The following is a 13688-nucleotide window of genomic DNA, read 5'->3' as shown; positions in this document are numbered from 1 at the left end:
GTCTGGCCTCACCTGACCAACGTGTGAGCAATCTGGAATCCCCATCCCAAACACAGCGTTTCAGTGGCTTGTTTTCTTTCCCTGTTATTGAAGTTTGCTCCTCTGAGATGAAGAGCAAACCCTCCAGGCCAGGAAACTCAAAACACAATGCTGGGGCTGTGGCTGCACTGGGCAGCTCTGTAAGCAGGTGCTGACAGGGAGGTGCAGGAGAAAGCTCCACTTTTAACCAAATGAGGTTTTTTATCACAGTAGCCATTAGCCTATGCAAACTCTCACTCCAACCACAAATGGAAATGTTCTCCTATTCTCCCTCACCAGAGATGGGTGGAATTTGGTACTGCCAGTACCTGGGGCCCTTTGCAAAAAGGCAGATCTCTGCTTCCATCAATAACCAGCTGCCCCTGGCTGTTCAAATGAACCACTTTAACGAGCTACACCCAAAGTCCTTGAGTGAGAAGCAGTAGGAGACTTTGCCCGGTTTTCTAACCAGCAGTAGCAACTCTCAAGGCCTCCAACGACATTTTCTGAAATAAATCACTGACTCACTGAAATCCATCCCGTCCTTCACACCCTCCACCTCACCCAGCAGCCCTTGAAGCACGGCTGAACCGCTGACAAAGCCTTTGCAGGGCACAGAGCTCTCAGCCCTGCCCGGAGCTGGAAACTGAGCTCCAGCCCAGGGAAGTTTCAGGTTTCCCCGTGCTGCTTAAGTGAACCCTCTAAAAATTGCAGGCTTCACGTTGCTTTGCTAGCTGTGCAAGGTAACTCCAAGTGTCTTGCCAAAGGCTGGAATGCAATCCCCACTCACTGGGAGGGACCAGCACAGCCCTTGAGCTGCTGCATGGTGACCTTTCCCTGCGCCCGTCATCCTGAAGTGTTTCACATTGATCAGAGCAAACACCAGCTTAACTCAAGAACTCCAGCTCACAGTTCTCTGGCCCAAAAAGTGCAGATCAGTTCACTGTGCTTTTGTTTTTCCCTTTCCCATCCTACACTCACCTCCGCAGAAACCTTCTGAAACCTCTCCAGGAGACTTCAACACCACCCAACACCTGCGCTCCTTGCACCTTTCTGCACAGAAGCAGCAGCTCTGAAGATGCCCAGCACAGCTCAGCACAGCACACACCACCAGAGGGCACAAAGTCACCCCACAGCATCACCCACCTGTGTAGAGGTCCGTGTCTGTGTACTCATCCACCTTCTTGTGGTGCAGGACATAGTCAGATACCTTTGTCCCGATGGCAGGCTGCACGTCCAGCCACTCCAGGGAGACCACAGTGCTGGAGGGCTCCACGCTGGGGGACAGCCGCAGGCTAGGCAGGGCAGAAACCAAAGAAGACATCAGCTTCAGCTCCTTTTCCATGAGGAATTCCCTCTATAAGCAGCACAAGCCCTGAACTGCCCACCTTCATGCAGAGGAACGTGCATATGGAACACAAAAGAAGCTTCCAGTTGGGTACAGCCTATTTGGGTAGGTGTCCTCACCTCCTGGCCCCCAGCAGAGCTAAGATCTTGCAGTCCTAAATATCCCATCGTCAGGAGGCTTTGCCTCCTGGGAGAGCTGCTGGAGCTCAGCAGCTCCTCCGTGGGGAGCTGAGGACTGCCTGCCCAGGAGCAGGAGAGGACCCTGCTCAACTCCAGGCAGCCCAGTGGGGCTGAGTTTACACAAAAGGAAGCTCTGGACTGTGCCGTAAGAAGCAGCAGGTGTGGCTGAGAACTTACCCAGCTGCAAATGAACAAGTTCTGACGGGTGTGAGCTAAAATAAAAGGAAAAGCTGGGCAGTGAAACCCTGCCTGGGATGGAAACCGTGTGGGTATGGTATGGGTGCAGCAGAGCAGCCCCATGCTCTGTGCTAACACAAAGGCACTGCTCTGCACCGGGGCAAACAGCAGCACAACATGGGGCTAGGGAGAGTCCAGCTCCACATGTACGAGTGTGTTTGTTGAACTCAGAATGGGAAATGAATCCCCCTCGGAGAACACTGGCTCGCTCAGGTGTCCTCGTGGAGCTCTGGAGCCAGTCTTCCTGCTTTCTCAGCTAATTCCCCATCAGCTTGCTCCTGATTTGCTCTTGCTCTGACAAGCCACAATGAATTGCACCATAATTCCATTTCTTTCAGCATTTGAAATCCTCTTCTACGAGCCCTGCTAATCAGGTGATGAAAATCTGGAAGGAAACCTTCCAGGGCCACAGCCAGAGCCAGGATCTCCTACAGGCAGCAGCCAGGCAGCAAGGCGCCCTGGACAACGGCGATGTGCTCAGTGACACGCAGCAGGAGCTGCCCCTGCGCCCGCGGGGTGGGGACGGGCACTGGGGAGTACGGGGATACGTACACAGGTTGTGGGAGGGGGCTGCAGTTCGGGAGCCCGTTCTCGTCGAAGGCGTTGAGGTCACACCTGCACCAGTCCTCGATCACGTCGCCTTTCCCCGAGCACCAATAGGAGCTCATCAGCGCGCCCTTGAAAGCCTGCCGTGAGAACGGAGAGCGTGAGCACGCAGGTGGCCAGCAGGCCGGCTCACAAACATGAGCCCTGGGCGACACAAGACTTTGTGTCTGGGTGCTTTACAGTTGCAAAGAAACTTTTCCACACGTCCATCCCACAAGTGCTTCTGACCCAACGAAGCACAAAGCGATTCCACAATATTCCTACAAATCACAGAATCATTAAGGCTGGAAATGATCTGTAAGATCCCCGAGTCCAACCCCGCCCCATCCCACCATGCCCGCTGACCGTGGCCCTCAGTGTCACATCTCCACGGGTCTGCAACACCTGCAGGGACAGTGACTCCACCACTCCTTGGTCAGCCTGGTTAGTGCTTGACTCCAGGAGAAGAAATTTTTCCCAACAGCCAACCCGACCCTCCCCTGACACAACTTAAAGCCATTCCCCCTCATCCTATCGCTGTTACCAGGGAGCAGAGGCCAACCCCACCTCACCACGTTCTCCTTTCAGGCAGTTGTAGAGAGCAGAGTGGTCTCCCCTGAGCCTCCTCCAGATTGATCCACCCCAGTTCCCAATTCCACTCCCATCCCTCTCCTGTGGTGTTATTCCTGCTGCACTCCTGAAAGCCGATCGGTGCTTGACCCACTTGTATAAGGAGCAAGAACAAGAACAAACTGTGGTATATCAGGAAGAAATCCAGCACGCAAAGTCCTGCAGGTGCTCCCCAGCTGGAGAATGCGCTCAGGATTGCTCCCATCACACCAACTGGTCCCCCAGTAGCAGCCCCCCCTCCCCCCAGCTGCCATCTGGGGCTGAAATGCACTGAAATCCCTCTACCTGACCCAGGGAGCTCAGCTCACGGCACAGAATGGAGCTCAGCATCACCGCAGCAGCTCCTGCACACAAACACAGCCAGAGGCACAACCGACTGCGACAACAGCCGCACGGCCGCCCATGGAGCAAACCTCTCTGTGACACTGGAGCATTTTGGGGCCGCGGTGCCCTCGCTGCCCTGCCCATACCCAGCAGCCTGTGTTCAGCCCACACCCCACAGCTCACAGCCTGCGGATGCCTGGCCGCAGTGATACCGCCCGCGCCCCGGCTCACGTCTCCAAGATAAAACTTGCCCTCAGAGGGGACGGGGACAGCTGCAGAGCTGTGGCATTTAGCAGAGAACTGTAGGAAAAGCGCTGTCCCGGGGACATTAGTGAAAAGAGGAGGTATAAATAGAGCCTGACGTCAGGCTGCTATTGTTTGGGGCTGCATCGCTCTCCCCAAACACAGCAGCACCTTCAGTGAGGCACCCGCCTCTGCAGTCCTTCTGCTTGCAGACATTTACAGAACGGCACTGTTCCAGAAGGGGGCAAAAGAAAAGAAGGAAAAGACACCGAAAATGTGACCTGATTTTGTTCTTCAGAATGCAATTACAGCTCTGGGTGAGAAAGGGCACCTCGGTGTAACACAGAGGAGTTTCTCGGGCACGCGGATAAACGCGGGTGCATACCTGCAGGCATTGCTGGGGCTGTGCAGGATGGAGCACTGCAGCCCCCCCATGCTCTGTTGGGGGCTGACAGAAGCCCCACATCACCAGTGTCACCCTGCCCCAAATCCACGCCCTTCCACCAAACCCAACAGCCAGTGCTCTCCTGTTTTCTATTTCTGTGATGCTGAGCGCCGTGCCGGATGAGCAATGCCCTCTGCTGCGCCTGCCCGGCCCTACCCCGCGTTAATTAGATCCTGCAGGTACGCAGCCGTCATCTGCCTTGTGTCAACCTTTGTGCAAACGAGGTTAGCAGATCGATGTGTCCTTCAATTGAGCTCGTTAGGGCAGCGGACCTACGCGCAGGAGTGGGGCTGCAGCATCCCACTGCCCCATGTTTGCTATGGGAGGAGCACACGAAGCCTCCCCCACTGGTCAGAGCAGGGAGTCTGGGCAGAAGGTATGGGACTTTCCTGTGTAGAAGGGTGGGGAAGCGGCAGGAGAAAACAGATGGGGGAAATAGGTAAGGTCATGAAGACCACAGAATGGTTTGAGTTGACAGGAACCCTTAAAGGCCGTTTGATCCCACTCTGCAATGAACAGGGACACCCACAGCTCCACCAGCGCTCACAGCCCCATCCAACCTGACCTTGGCTGTCTGCAGAGATGGGGCACGGCCACCTCTCTGGGCAGGATGGTGGCCACACCAAGGCAGACAGCAGCGGCAAACCACTGGGCTCTGTGAATAGGAAGGGCTCCCCAGCACCAGCAGAGCCCACTGGAGGTGAAGGTGGCCATGGCCTGCTCCTGCCCACTGCTCCCTGGCCCCTCACTGCCCCCCATGCCCTACAGCAATTCTATCTTTCATTTACAAGTATCCAAATTGTATTGTTTCCCTGTGAGTCAGCCCATTTAGTTCATGTCCTTCAGTGCCAGAGGGGAAATTTATGAGATGAGAAACTGGCTCGAAACATTTATTTTCTAGATGACGAGTCATGCCATTAGATATATAGCATTATGAATCATAGGAACAGCATCTAATTTGCTCTTAAAGGTATAATAGGTCTGACTCCCCACACCCATACACACACATATACTGGATTGATAGTTCCCCCATAGGATGGCTAGTTCATTTGTTTTGACACGAGCAAGACTTACAGGACCATAAAGTCCCATCTTACCATAAGCTAAGCCTATTCATAAAAAAAATATTAAGGAAATGAATGATCAGCTAAGCACATTTATCCCACACTCGATTGCATATGGATCTTTCTCCTGTTGTTATTTGTGCTCAGGGGGAGGCCATTTGGCCCCGTTTTATAGCTCAGACGCTCTGCAGCAAACAGAGAAGAACATTTCCTCTTTGTCCTCTGTTAGACCTGGCTGATGGAGAGAGAAGCATTGAGACCTTCCTGACCGTGGGTTTTCTGTTGACATCCCCGGAGAGAACAATGAACAGGACACGAAGGAACGCTGCGGAGCAGCATGTGCAGCCATCAGCACTGCTGCTGCCGGGTGGGGCACTGCGGAGGGCGCTGAGTTTGCTTTGGAGATCCACTCATGTCCGTGGCTGATGGGGCGATGAGCACCCGGCCTGGCTGTGCTGAGTGCCACCATGGGGAGTAAGAGTGTGGGACGCAGGCACAATGGGATGCTGTGACGAGAGGGTGGCTGGAAGGAAAGCTTTCCAGTGCCCTTACACCGAGGCTTAATGCTGCTCACAGGAGATAAATGCTGCTCCTTAGCAGTCTAGACATCTCCGGGAGGAGGAAAAAAACAAAAAGGAGGAGGAAAATGAAGGATTTCCCAGGCCAGAGACTCTTTCCAGGATCACGCAGCTCGCGTCTGAATGTCTGCTCCAGGTTTGCAGCGAAGGAGGATGAAGTTTCCCCACTGCTGCTGTTGGCAGCTGATCTCATCCGCGCCACTCCCACCCCGCTGCCTGTCCCGGGGGAGCAGCATCACCTCATCCCAGGAAGCGTCCGCCGGAAAGGTCGGGGCGCTGGCAGGGGCCCAGGGCGGGCAGCATCCTGGTTTCTGTTATTTATGGGAAGCGAGAGAGCAGCAGAGGACACTGAAAGCTGGCGGAGTGGGAGATGAGAGCCCTCGGAGCACAGGGAGCGTCCCGGCCCGCAGAGCTCCGCTTTCACACCTCAGCTCCAAAGCTCCCCGCGAGAGCGCGCGGTCGGGGCGGTTACAATGCCTCTATTCTTCCCCTGCTAACGTGAGTCGGATGTGGGCTACGGCTGCACCGGGATGTGCAGCGCTGGGCTACGGCGTGAGGAGGGGGACGGCCCACAGACAGATAGGAAAATGAAGCAACACCAACAAAATCCAGAGCAAGGCAAGGAAAAAATAAACCGCGCCTCGACAACTCCAATGCTGTCCCTGCTCGCTCTGGCTCCCTTTCAGATTTGGCAGTGGAGAAAGTAATCACTGGCACCAGTTCCCCACGCTGCTCCGGGGAAAGGCAGGGAAGGACCGCATCTCTGTGCTGCCAGGGCTCTGCCCTTTGAGGGCACTGTCCCCACAACAGGGACGTGCAGAAAGATCCTTGCTCAGCACCCGAGAGACAGCCCTGCATCAATCAGAGCAGGCTTCCCTCGGCCATGGTGGTGGGTGGTGACCCAGGGACAGGGGACATTTCAGCACATCATGTGCTCTAAGCTCATCCTGGTAGTTCGGTGCTGGCTGAAGTGCACAGAAGTGCTCCTAGTACGTGGCCCCATCACACACCACAGCAGGTGATAGGAAACCCTGACCCTGAGACCTGAGCAAAGACCACCAGCACGAGACAACCGTCTGTGCTTAGCAGTGCTGCTGAGGCACATACAACAGAGCAAAGTGTGCCCCCAGTAAAGCACAAAGGGAACTGGGACACTGCTCTCCACAGTGCTCTGAAACTACTGCCACCCCATCGCCGCCGCCCGTGCTCCTGTTCTGGGCAGTTTGCTGTCTCCACTGGGCTGGGTGTGCTGTGGGGAGGCCATGCCTGCAGATTAATGATGAGATGACACCATTTTCAGATTAAAAAAAGGTCCTAGGGGTCTTCTAAAATCCAAGCTCGATGTCTATTTGTCTCCTTGCATAACAAGCAATGGGGTTTCAAGCCCATTTCCCATGAGGGGTGGGATTAATCTCTCCTGCCTGCCACCCTCTAAGCACTTCTGCAGCTGCTCTGTGTGAGCTGTGGGGCTTTTGTGTTTGTTTCAGAGGGGGAGGGAGGGGGGAGAACAGGGCGCTCTCCACCTCCCCCTCCTCAGTGTGCTGCTGGACAGGGGCTGCTCTGGGCCAAGACTCACTGGACAGGAAGAAGTGCCATCCCATGGGGTGAGGTATGCAGAGAGGTTTTGATGGAGCAGTGAGGAGGAAGGCCACCATCACACATGGTGATGTGCAGCTCTGCTCTGCTCTCCTCTGGCTTCAGAATGATCACTAGAAGGAAACCACACAGCCATGGATATGAGTTTAGATTTCCTCCACAATCCTGCAGTGAAGAATCTCCTTCAGCTTCATCTGGATGTAGCAGCACAGGGATCACTGCTCTACCACACACTGGTGCCCACACTGCTACAGAGCACAAGTGAAGCACAAGAGAGACATGGGCTGAGAGCATCCATCAGCTGAAACACAATGCAGGATCCAGAGACTTCAGGTGCAGCCACCGCCGAGGTCTCCTTGGGCATTTCACACCTCCTGAGCTCATGTCAGAATGAAGGGAGTGGTTCTGCAACAGCTAAGGTGCCAGAACCCAACGTGAGTTCAAAGGATCTCACCATCCAAGGCCCTCCAGAAGGTACCTGGACTTGTGCATTCATTTCCTTGACCCATGCCTCTACTTGACTCCCTCCCCAAAAGCTCTGAGCTCTTGGAAGGGGGAAGTTGAGATTGTCCTAGAATACATTTGTGAGAGGAGAAATGCCATATGTGCCAGGATGGCAGGAGCAGCCTGGGCCATCCCTGCTCCAGCAACCAGCACAGCCTCTGGGTATACCCAGTGACCACACCAGCTCTCACTAACACTGTTAAACCACAGAGGCGAACAGGGGTACTCCCTCGTGGAGGCTCAGTCTGTAAAGCTTTCACTGCACACTCAGAGGAAAAGAGCAGCTGTCATACAACACTGCCTGGGGCCCCAGCACGCCCGTCCCTCCTGTGCTGGGAGCAGTGCTCAGCCAGGACCACTTGCTGCAGCAGCACCGGGCACTCGTGGAGCTGTTCATGCACATTTACGCTGCTGGGGGCTGATGAGAGGCTTTGAACAGCACTGCAACCATAAACCAAAACTCCTGCTGAGCATCCACAGCTGGGAGCTTACAGCACAAACAGCCTTGGACAAATGTTCCCTGGGCAGCAAAGGGCAAAACCTGACTTCTGGATCTCTGCTGAATTCCAAGTCCTTGCTTTGAAATGGGAAGAAAACAGCCAGTCTCAGTGACACGGAAATAGTTTTCCAACTTATTTCATATGGGCAAAGCAATATATTTTCACCTAATCTCTCTCTTGCAAACGGTCAGTTTTAGCTGAAACCAAACATGCACACATACAGAACTCACAAATCAGCCCAAGGCAGACAGACGTTCTGCCTGGAAACATAAACCCAGCACTTAAAAGTCTGGCAAGGTCATCAGAAACTGAGAACAAGGCTTGTCCGTGAGGTAGCTGCAGATATTAAAAAATGTGCAGCCCCCTTTATCGAGGCAGATGAAAAGACACCTCCTAGAAACCGTGGATAAAACTTCTTTACCTATATCTTACCTATATTTTTGCAGCTAGGCCCATAATGGAAAGCTTCCAGGGAACTGGATAGATGTTAGCATCCGTGTTATTAATGGCCTTACCTTCCTTCTGCACTCATATATAGTTAGCTATATATACACATATGCAAAGAGGAAGGTCTTCACTGTTTATCATTTTTTCTTAACACTCTGAGGGAATTGGGATCTGCTTGCAGTCCCCATGCAGTCAGCATTTGCTCCATGGGTTATTATATGCAGAAACAGGGGCAGCACGCAGGGGAGCAGCTGCTGTAGTTGGTGGGTAGGGGAGGGAGGTGGCTGGTGGCTGTGCAGGCCACGTCCCCAGACTGCCACCACGACAGCCACCTCCCTAGACAAAGGGATCTTCCCCTGCCCCAAACTGCAGTGTCCAAGTTCTCATCCCAGACATTTCCAGATCTTGTTTATGCCACAGGCAAGTATCACTCTCCTAGTGCCTGGGACCACCCCCAGCCTCCAAACTGATGCTGAAAAAGGATGTTTCACCATCCAGACGTTGCATCGGGTGCTGCTTGCAGCACACACCCCTTGAGCATCTATTCCCAGGCACAGACCAAGGAAGGGATTCAATGAACGGCTTTACATGGTGTTGGTACTATAGAGTTGGTGGCCTCTGACTGCACACAGCCTCCCATCCCCTCCTGAGCTCTCTATCTACAGACATGACCACTCTCAGTTCCACCTCTGTCACTGAGCACGGTGAGGCTCTGCCCATGGCACAGCCCTGGCTTAGGAAGGCTCTGTGCAGGCACTGGAGCTTTGCACAGCAGCTCCTCCTGCAGCGATGGACAGCAGCCACGGGGCTAGCACAGCCCTCTAGAAGATGGCCAAGGCTTTCCTTGCTTGGCTGTGTATTCAGGGTTTTGTCTGTTTGCCTGTTTGTTTTTTTTCCCAGCGCCTCAGCAGAAAGCACAATGCGGGCTGTCCTCCAGCTGCAGCTGATGGGAGCAGCCCTCCAGTGAGCCAGGGCAGGAGGAGGAGGCTGCTGCTGGGGACAGGCAGCTCTGGCTCCCCAGGATAAGGACAATACCTTCCAGCCATGGCAGGGTGGCAGTGCCATTTGGGAGTGGTGCTGGGAAGGGGAGCTGGCAGTGAAAACGGTCAGAGTGGGTGCTCTGACTGCAGAAATACCTGTTCTGCTTGCAAGGAGAAAGGGATAACCCTGTCCTTGCTGTGGATACAGCCATGCCAGGCAGGAAAGATAGGGCTGCTGGGAGAAATGGAGGTGCACACCAGTGTGGCCATGGCCAGGGAGAAGGAGGACCAGTCCCAGGCAGGCTGTGAAGACCTCCTCAAGCAAAAGTGGAACAGAGAAAAGCAGAAGGCATAAGTGGGAAAAACATGAGGAGACTGGGAGAAAGGGTGTCTGGGGAATACTCAAAGGAGGGAGGAACAGAAACAGGCGTGGCTGTAGGAAAGAAGCAGGAGGGATGGAAGAGTAGGAATGAGATCAAGGGGTAGACAAGAAATGACAGTCCCCATAAGAGACTTGGGTGCCAGGAAAAGAAAGGGGCACTTTTGCCTGTGGAACTGTGGGGGGATATGGAGGGGAAGTATAATTCCTGGTGGTCACACCTCCATTTGCCAGGATTGTTTCCAGACCTGCAGCCCTCTCTGTCCCACCCACAGCTGCTGCATGCTGGCTCACTCCAAGCATCTTAATCAAGTGCAGGCTCAGTGCTAATAAGTGACTTTAAGCAGGTCTGTCATTTCTGGGTTTGGGGTTAGGGGGCTGCAGAGAGGAAGGGGGGTTGCAGGGAACAGAGAAAGTGGGAAATAAATCTACAAATAGATTAATACTGGAGCTCTCTCGAGAGGGAAAGGAGCAGAGCCCCAACGAAGGGTCACCTCCAGCTCTGTTGGTCCCTCCTGGAGTAACAGTGACCTCCTGTGGCTGCAGGCCTGTCCCGAGGGGCTGCTTATCCCTCTGCACTTGTGCTGTGCAGAGCCTGGCAGGGCTTTGCCCCCCTGACATAGCATTCCCCAGGAGAAACAGGGGTGTGAGGCCCAGCTGCTGAGACCTGAGGGGTACAAGGAACACCCATAGCACCAGCTCACAGCATTGCTATTGCTGCAGTGCAGGCACAGGGATACACGTTTGTGAGGGCTGGGGGTAGCAGGCACGAGGACATCAGCTCTAGCACTACCCTGATATTGCTCCAAAGCCCTCTCTGTGAAGAAATCTTTCCTAATATCCAATCTAAACTCTCCTGGTGCAACATGAAGCCATTTCCTCTCATCATATCATCACAGAATCATAGAACCATTAAGGCTGGAGAAGGCCTCTAAGATCATCTAGTCCAACTTTCCACCAACCACCAATATTATCCACTAAATTATGTCCCTAAGTGCTGCATCTACCCTCTCCTTGAACACCTCCAGGGACAGTGAATCCACCACCTCCACGGGCAGCCTAGTCCAATGCATTACTGCTCTTTCTGAGAAGATACTCTTCCTAATATCCAGTCTGAGCCTCTCCTGGCACAGCTTAAGGCCACTGCCTCTCATCCTACTGCTGTTAGATGGGAGCATAGGACAACTCCACCTTGCCACAAACTTCTTTCAGGACTTGTAGAGAGCAATAAGGTCTCCCCTGAGCCACCTCTTCTCTTGACTGACCCATCTCAGTTTCCCTCAGCTGCTCCCATAAGACCCCATTGTGCTCTGGATGCCTCAAAGCCCATCTCTGGACACACTCCAGGGCCTCAGTGTCTTTCTTGCAGTGAGGGGCCCAAAGCTGAGCACAGCATTCGAAGCGTGGCCTCACCAGTTCCATACGAAGGGATGATTCCCTCCTGCTCCTGTAGGCTGCACTGCTGCTGACACAAGTCAGGATGCCGTTGGCCTTCTTGGCTGCTTGGGCACACTGCTGGCCCACATTCAGTGAACACTGACCAACACCCCCATGTCCTTTTCTTTCACACAGCTTTCTAGACACTCTGCCCCAAGCCTGTACTGCTGCACTGGGGTCGTTACTGAATTGCAGAACCCAGTGTTTGTTCTTGTTGTACTTCATCCCATTGGCCTCAGCCCAGCAATCCAGCCTGCCTAGATCCAGTTGTAGGGTCTTCCTGCTCCCAGGCAGATCGACACTTCATCCCAGCTTGGTGTCAACTGCAGACATACTGAGTTTGCACTTAATTCCCTCATCCAAAACATCAATTCTGATATTGAATAGTATGGGCCCAATACCCACCCATGGTTGTTATGGCATGTCACCAGTGGGATGTAACTCCATTCACCACCACTCTCTGGGCCTGGCCATCCAGCCAAGAGTACACCTATCCAAGCCACGGGCTGCAGCTTCTCCAGGAGAATGCTGCAGGAGACAGAGTCAAAGGCTTTGCTGATAGGTATACTATCCAACAGCCTTTCCCTCATCCACCAACTGGATCACACAGTCATAGAAGTAGATGCCCAAGCGTTTGTTGCTTGGGAGAAGAGACCAAACCCCATCTCAGCACAACCTCCTTTCAGACAGTTGTAGAGGGAGATGAGGTCTCCCCTGAGTCTCATCCAGCTGTACAATCCCAGTTCCCTCAGCTGTTCCCCATAGGACTTGTTCTCTAGGCCCATCATCAGCTTCTTGAGACATGGCCCAGCACCTCAATGTCTTCCATGCAGCAAGAAGAACAAAACTCAACACTACCTCAGGTATGGCACCAAGAGAGCCTTACTGAACCTCAACAGTAGGTCCTGGCTCACTGAGAAAGGCAGGCTGAAGAGGTGGTGACTGGAAGGTTCACAGTGGTCCCCCACCAGCTCACTCACCTCCCTGGTGTCGTTGTCCTGGATCAGGGCATACAGTGGCACCACACGGTTGATCTCCAGCAGGACTGGTGTAGGGCTGAGCTGCTCCTTGCCTGGACGTCGGCACAAGTGGCACGTGGATGGGCAGCGTCCTTTCTCCTCGCAGTGGATCTCCACACCTGAGATGAGGTGGTCATCAGAAAGCATCTGTGCTGTCAGCAAGCCTGAGAGATAGGTGATGAATGGCATGGATTTCAATTCCTTCTTGTTCCCCAGCTCAGTTGTTTCTGGTTTAGAAAGAAAATAAACGGCATTAAACAAATCTCAGTGCAGTTATTTCCTCCAAAACCAAACTTCACTGCAGCCAGGGTAAATGCAGCTGCTGTGGGTACAGGCCAGGTGGAAGCAGGAAACCAGAAAGGTCAAGGAGAGAAGGAGAAAAACAGGACTTGCAGGTGAGTAGAAAGTGGGAGCATTTCCAGCCAAACACTTCTAGAGTGATAGAACTGACCATGTTCTCTTTCCTTCCTTTTGTGACTCGTGTCCTCATTTTCTGCACTTGGAAATGAAACAAAACCACCCAAGAGTATCTTTCTTGCCAAAGAGAACCTTCTCCAAAGGGGACAGGACAGGGAGCTAAGTGTCCTCACCCTGCCCTAGCATCAATTCCCTCCTGTGCCTGTGGTCCTTTGCTCCCTTGTTTGGGTGACACATTAGCCAGGGCACTGGGAACCAAAGCAGACTGGCAAATGGACCCAGGGTAGGATGAACCCCATGGCAGAGTGGTGTGTGGCAGAATGAAACAGTCACTGCAGGAGGAACAGGTGGAGGCATTTCCAACACCAAGCAGTGAAGGTGCTGCTTTTGGGAACTATTCAGGACTTGGAAACCCATTGTGAAACTTACTGGTGCTCTAAACCACAAGGAGACAAACCCAGAGCCCAGCTTTTCTCTGCCTTTGCTTGAATGCTCGCTAAGGTCCAGGAAGCACTGCAGCTGGCAGTGCGTGTCAGAGGAGTCAAGATTCCAATCTCAGTGCTGTACACTGCTACTGAAACTTTAATTGTAGAATCTCCTCTTGGGTTGACCCAAGAAGGAGGGCTGACTTTCAAACCTGGAGACGGGCCTACAGAAGAGGAATCTTGCTCATCCTGTGCCCAAATAACACTCCCAACACCATGCATTGGCCAAGGAGACAGCTGTCCCCTTCAGCAACAACTTCCCCATCCCAAGAA

At 53.4% G+C, this 13688-nt stretch overlaps 1 protein-coding gene across 1 annotated transcript in view; it reads right to left on the bottom strand.

The window, feature by feature from the left end:
• Positions 1-13688, bottom strand: part of ASTN2 (astrotactin 2) — a 250356-nt gene that overhangs the window by 67627 nt on the left and 169041 nt on the right. The window contains exons 17-19 of the mRNA XM_065737613.1: positions 12475-12740; positions 2335-2468; positions 1165-1313 (exon numbers count right to left, since the gene is read on the bottom strand). Of these exons, the coding sequence (XP_065593685.1) occupies positions 1165-1313; positions 2335-2468; positions 12475-12740 (549 nt within the window). The remainder of the gene's footprint in view (positions 1-1164; positions 1314-2334; positions 2469-12474; positions 12741-13688) is intronic.

This window comes from Cyrtonyx montezumae, unplaced genomic scaffold (assembly GCF_038088225.1).
Source record: "Cyrtonyx montezumae isolate F1298 unplaced genomic scaffold, pur_monq_1.0 scaffold_20, whole genome shotgun sequence".
NCBI lineage: Eukaryota > Metazoa > Chordata > Aves > Galliformes > Odontophoridae > Cyrtonyx > Cyrtonyx montezumae.
This window is presented reverse-complemented; position numbering and strand designations above follow the sequence as displayed.